General features: G+C 55.3%; 1 protein-coding gene across 1 annotated transcript in view; it reads left to right on the top strand.

Annotated features, from left to right (window-relative positions):
* The first annotated feature begins 1,207 nt into the window (after positions 1-1,207).
* Positions 1,208-4,902, top strand: part of VPS35L (VPS35 endosomal protein sorting factor like) — a 101,608-nt gene continuing 97,913 nt past the window's right edge. Inside the window, exons 1-3 of the mRNA XM_037507530.2 lie at positions 1,208-1,250; positions 2,205-2,304; positions 4,458-4,625. Coding sequence (XP_037363427.1) covers positions 1,234-1,250; positions 2,205-2,304; positions 4,458-4,625 — 285 coding nt within the window. The 5' untranslated portion in view covers positions 1,208-1,233. The remainder of the gene's footprint in view (positions 1,251-2,204; positions 2,305-4,457; positions 4,626-4,902) is intronic.

Below are 4,902 nucleotides of genomic sequence, written 5' to 3'. Positions count from 1 at the left end.
TTTTATACTTTAATTTTCACTAGTTTTGCTTCTAGATAGAAGGAAAAATAAACTTTTCATCTTAAAGAAAATCTGGTTTCATCTTTTGTACTTCCCAAGGAAAGGATGGCTAAGGGATAGATCTGGAAAAGTACTTGGCCAAAGCAGGAAACATTAAGACTCCCATGAAATGTATACCCTACTATTTTAATATGTAACCTCTGCCAGGACTGAGCCCAGCATCATGGCCTGGACTTTCCAGAGGGCAGAAGCTTGCTAGAGCTGGCAATGTCTTAGCTATCAACAACAGCTGGAAGCGTGCTGAGGCGCGGGTGGGAGAGAATGCTAAGGGTGATACATCGAAGCTGCTCACTTGCGTGAGCTTTTGTGACTGCCTGATCACCTCCTGGGAGTTGAGTAAAAGGCTCTTCATTTCACCTCTTGAGGAGGAGACAATACTTTTGAGCATCTGCGTACCCATTTGTACTGGCTTTGCTTCTCCTCCTGTGATGCGAAAACACCCCCAGCCCACACTTGCTTAAGTTCCAGTGTCCTGCCTCAGGATTCAGTCACCAGCTGCTGAGGCCTGACAAGTCCGTGGGGTCCAGTGACTATGGCTGGATATGCTCAGGAGCACCCTTGGGGCTCTACTCCCTCCTGAGCTTTGTGGGCCCCTCCACCACCCACAACCCTTGCAGTCCTGCCGTAAGCTGCGGGCTGGCAGCTGGCTGTTAGGGAAATACGCTGTGGTTCTTGCGTTGCAGGAGCGAACACCGGCCGGCACTCTGCAGTCCTGGCGGAGACCGCCCTTCCAGACACCCCGGCTGTGCGCAGGGGGTGACAGGCCACCCCCAGGCTCCCCGTTTGGTTTAGTTCCGGTAAAAGGCGCGAGGCTCGGGTCTGGGGGCGCTCGCACCCCAGGCTGCTAGTCCTGGGAGGGGGACGCGGCTCGTGCCCGACGCCGCGACAGGACAGCCGGGACCCGGGGGGGGGGGGGGGGAAAGGGGCGCGCGAGGCTTCACCCGGCCGGGCACGAGCCCGGGAGGCCGGGGGGGCCCGGGTCGGCCGCCCCACCCCGTCCAGGAGCCCGCGAGCGCCGGGCTCGCCTCCCGGCCCGCGCCCCGCACCGCCACGGCGCCGGCGGAGCCTCCCCGGGCCCGCGGCGGGCGGCGCCCCGCACGGTCATGGCGGCGGGGCGGGGCCTGGGGGTGGGCGCGGCGGGCGGCCCCGGGCCGCGGTCACGTGACCGCGAAGATGGCCGCCTTTCCCTGGTAAGGCCCCGGCGGCGGGCGGCCCTGGGCAGGGGCAGTGCTCGGTCGCCCCGGGGGCTCGGGCTCCGGGAGCGGAAGCGTGGCGTGCGCGCGCCCCTCTGGGGGTCTGGCCGGCCCCCACGCACTCCCTCACCCCGAGGGGGTGACCGCAGGACCCCGCGCCGCTGTCCGGGCCAGCTGGGCCCGACCCCTGGCAGGGGGGCGCGTCGCTCTCTCCCCGGCGCCTTCCACGCCCCCTCCCCATCCATTCCTAAATAAAACTCGTGTTCCCCGGGTCCGCTTTCCCGGGGGAAGTTGGCGCGGGTTCTGGGGGCGCTGGTGCAGAGAATGGGGGACTGAGCCTTGAGTCCGGACGGTTCCGGAGACTGGCTGTCTCAGAGCGCCTCACTTCCCTGCTTTTCCTCATCTGTAACATGGCCGCCCTGGGCCTGCGCCGCGCCGGCCCCGATCCCGAGCCCCGGACGTGCTCTGGCCTCAGGGAGCTGACAGCTCGGTGGAGCAGGCCCGCAGATCAGGAGGCTGCTCAGGGGAGGCATGTGGAAGTCAGGAAGGAGGCAGTGAGGAATATCAGCCCCACTGTGGTACTCAGAGAAGGCACCAGAGAAGAATCTTAAGTAGGGTTTTGGAGGGTGAATAGGAGCTCCTCACGCAGGAGGGGATGCGCCTGCCAAGGCTCACAGGCCTGTCAGGGCTCTCTGGTGGGAGTGCTGAGGAGGGATGGGAGCCTCAGGCTTCCTGTCACACGGGTGCCTTGTGATGGTGATAGTGGAATTATTTGGGGTGCGAATGAACTCTCCCCTACATCTCAGAAACTGATTTAAAACATTCCTTTTATTTAGCATTTTTTCCCCTTGGTTTTGGTAGAAATATCGTTCAGTTATAAACAACCTGGTCAACGAGGAAGTCACATGTGATAGTATCTCGTGAGCGAACTGATGTCTTGCTGTTCCCCAGGCATTCCAGAAACAGGAACTACAAGGCGGAATTTGCTTCATGCCGGTTGGAGGCTGTTCCCTTGGAGTTTGGAGACTATCACCCCCTGAAGCCCATAACTGTAAGTTTTGTCAAGGGCATCTCTAGTGAGATTCTTTTCCCCTAAAATTCCTGGGTGATACCTGTCTTGCCCTTGGTGGCTGCTTTGGCATACTGAAATCCCCCAGCTTGTTCCTCACCCTGTTTTCACCAATGTTGGCCTTCCCCACCATCATCTTCCCTCCCACTTTTTTCTGTTAGTGAGCTTGTCAGGGTGTGGGATGCCTTTGTTCCTGATTTGAAGGTGTAAACAAAATCTCCCTTGCCTTTTGATTTGTCTCTTTGGAATGTTAAGAATCGCTCTGCCTGAAGAGTCTTCTGATCTCTCTGTGACTTTATTTTAGAAGTCTTCTGGGCTTAGCGCACTTTCATGAGCAAATAACAGAAGTTACGTGGTTGTCACCATGGCTGCTGATGAAATTGACAGGTGCCAGTGGACACCAACGATGTAAAGTTTCTCAGTGACAGTGAGAACCATGGAGGTAGTCACAGAAAGCAAGTCACAAGACCAAGCAGTGGCCCTCATACCTGCATGGACTTTTGTGGCTGACCCCCCAGCAAGCTGGTCCCTTCTCAGCAGCTCACACCCCCGCCCCCTCCCATATACTAATAGACTCGCTCTCGGAGGGTATTTCCTTTTGACTCAGCAAAACCCTACCAGGGAGATTCTCTTACTCAGCAGCATTTTTTTTTTTTTAACCAAGTAGGTGACCTGTCCATCCCTGAACCCACCCTGGTGGGTTGAGAATTTGTTGATTGATTGGGTGGGGCTTGTGCCCACCCTGGAAACTGGGAGCAGAATCCACCCCAGCATGCATGTAGGAGCTAAGTCAGGAAGGGCTACTTTCCCAAAGGAAGTGTGGAATATCGAGCCTGGCAGACATCCGGGACAAATGCACCAATGGAGGTGCTTCACCCAGTCTCCCTGAGTCAGACCCTGCAGGTTCAGGACAAGGTCTTCAATAAGACTGTCCTCACTTCAGACACCAGCTGCAAATTTGGGGGGGGCCTCAGGCCACCCACAGTACACATCCAAGTTTCCCAAACCCTTCTTTCCCTACCCTTCAAGTTTAATAATTTGTTAGGACACCTCACAGTAATCAGACTTAAGACTATGATTTTGTAATAAAGGATGCAAATGAGGAATAGCCAGATGAAGAGACCCATAGGTCTGGGAGGGTCCTGAATCATGGCGTGGGGAATTGGGGCATCACCTCCCTCCTCTTCATGTATTCACCAACTGGATAGGCATGATGGATGGATTCCCTGGCCCCAATAAAACTGAACTCCAGCCTCCATCCTCACCCCTGAGGTCAGGCTGATAACACTTGGCTCAGAGCCCTTTCATCTCTTGTCACCAACTCAGGTGTGATCAGGGAGGGACTCCTGAATGACAGCCATTCCTTTGCGTCACCTTTCCAGGAACCAGTGGCATTCTCTCTTATCCATTACTGACTCCCCTTCATTCTGTTCCATCCATCCTTGTCTCTGCCTCTCTGAAGGTGAGTGGGTGTTCTTTGCTCCCCATGGATGCCTGCCCGTGTGCAGAGCTTCCTCCCTTACAGAGGAGCAGAGGCTAACCTCCTCTTCTGCACATGGTCCTACATTTCAGCACTGTGGTTGGATCCTCTTGGCTCGGAGGTTCACCCCTGATCTGGTCATCTGAAGTCAGGGAGGGATGAGGGAGCCATTGGAACAAAGACATGCTTCACTCCCAACACCCCACCCACCCTTCAACATGTGGTCTTGGGTGAAGTTCTCCAGAAAGGAAGGAGCTGGGCATTCATTGCTTTGCTGTGATGAGATGGCCTTGCGTAGGCTTCGAGAGTGACAACCGGGGTTGAGGCATGAGATTGTATGTTTTTTATAAGCCACCAGGCAGTGTGGATGCTGCTTGTCTTGGAACCACACTTTGAGAAGCCCCTGCAAGAATGCAGTCCTTTCAGTGTCTTCTAAATCACTGTGGCCTTATCTCTTTCATCCTGACCCTCACTTCCTACCTTCGCCTCTGTAATAGCTGGGATCCTGAATCCTGGCTATTTTTCACAAAAAATAAGTGTCTCTGCTGCAAAGGAGTGGACAATGCAGCCAACTGAACAAGGGAAAAACCCTGGAGTGTTTCACCGGGAAAGGCCCTGGAACCTTTCATTTCCCCTTTATTTATCCCCCGCACAGGTCACTGAGTCAAAGACAAAGAAAGTGAGTCGGAAAGGAAGCACTTCCTCCACATCCTCCTCCTCCTCCAGCTCTGTAGTGGACCCACTGAGCAGCGTCCTGGATGGGACCGACCCCCTCTCCATGTTCGCAGCCACCGCGGACCCTGCAACCACAGCAGCCGCCATGGTAACGCACCCCTGGCGGTCCAGAGGGGGTGGGGGGTGGGGGGTCGATCCCAGGGGAGCAGGAATCTGTCTTTTTGTTTTTAAGTTGCAGCAGAATACACAGGGCCAGTCTGGTGGTAACAATTCAGGTAATCCAGATGTTCATAGGGTCCAGCTTAAAGAGGAGGATGCTGCCCATGAGAGGCTGGTGTAGAGCCTGGAAGTTTCTTGCAAAGCATCTAAGAATGGATTCTTCATTTTAATTTCACTTGTTAGAATTCCTTCTTTTGGTTTACTTT

This window comes from Talpa occidentalis, unplaced genomic scaffold (assembly GCF_014898055.3).
Source record: "Talpa occidentalis isolate TD23 unplaced genomic scaffold, MPIMG_talOcc4v2.1 talOcc4.12, whole genome shotgun sequence".
Taxonomy (NCBI): domain Eukaryota; kingdom Metazoa; phylum Chordata; class Mammalia; order Eulipotyphla; family Talpidae; genus Talpa; species Talpa occidentalis.
The sequence above is the reverse complement of the archived record's forward strand: the minus strand, read 5'-3'. Positions and strand labels throughout refer to the sequence as shown.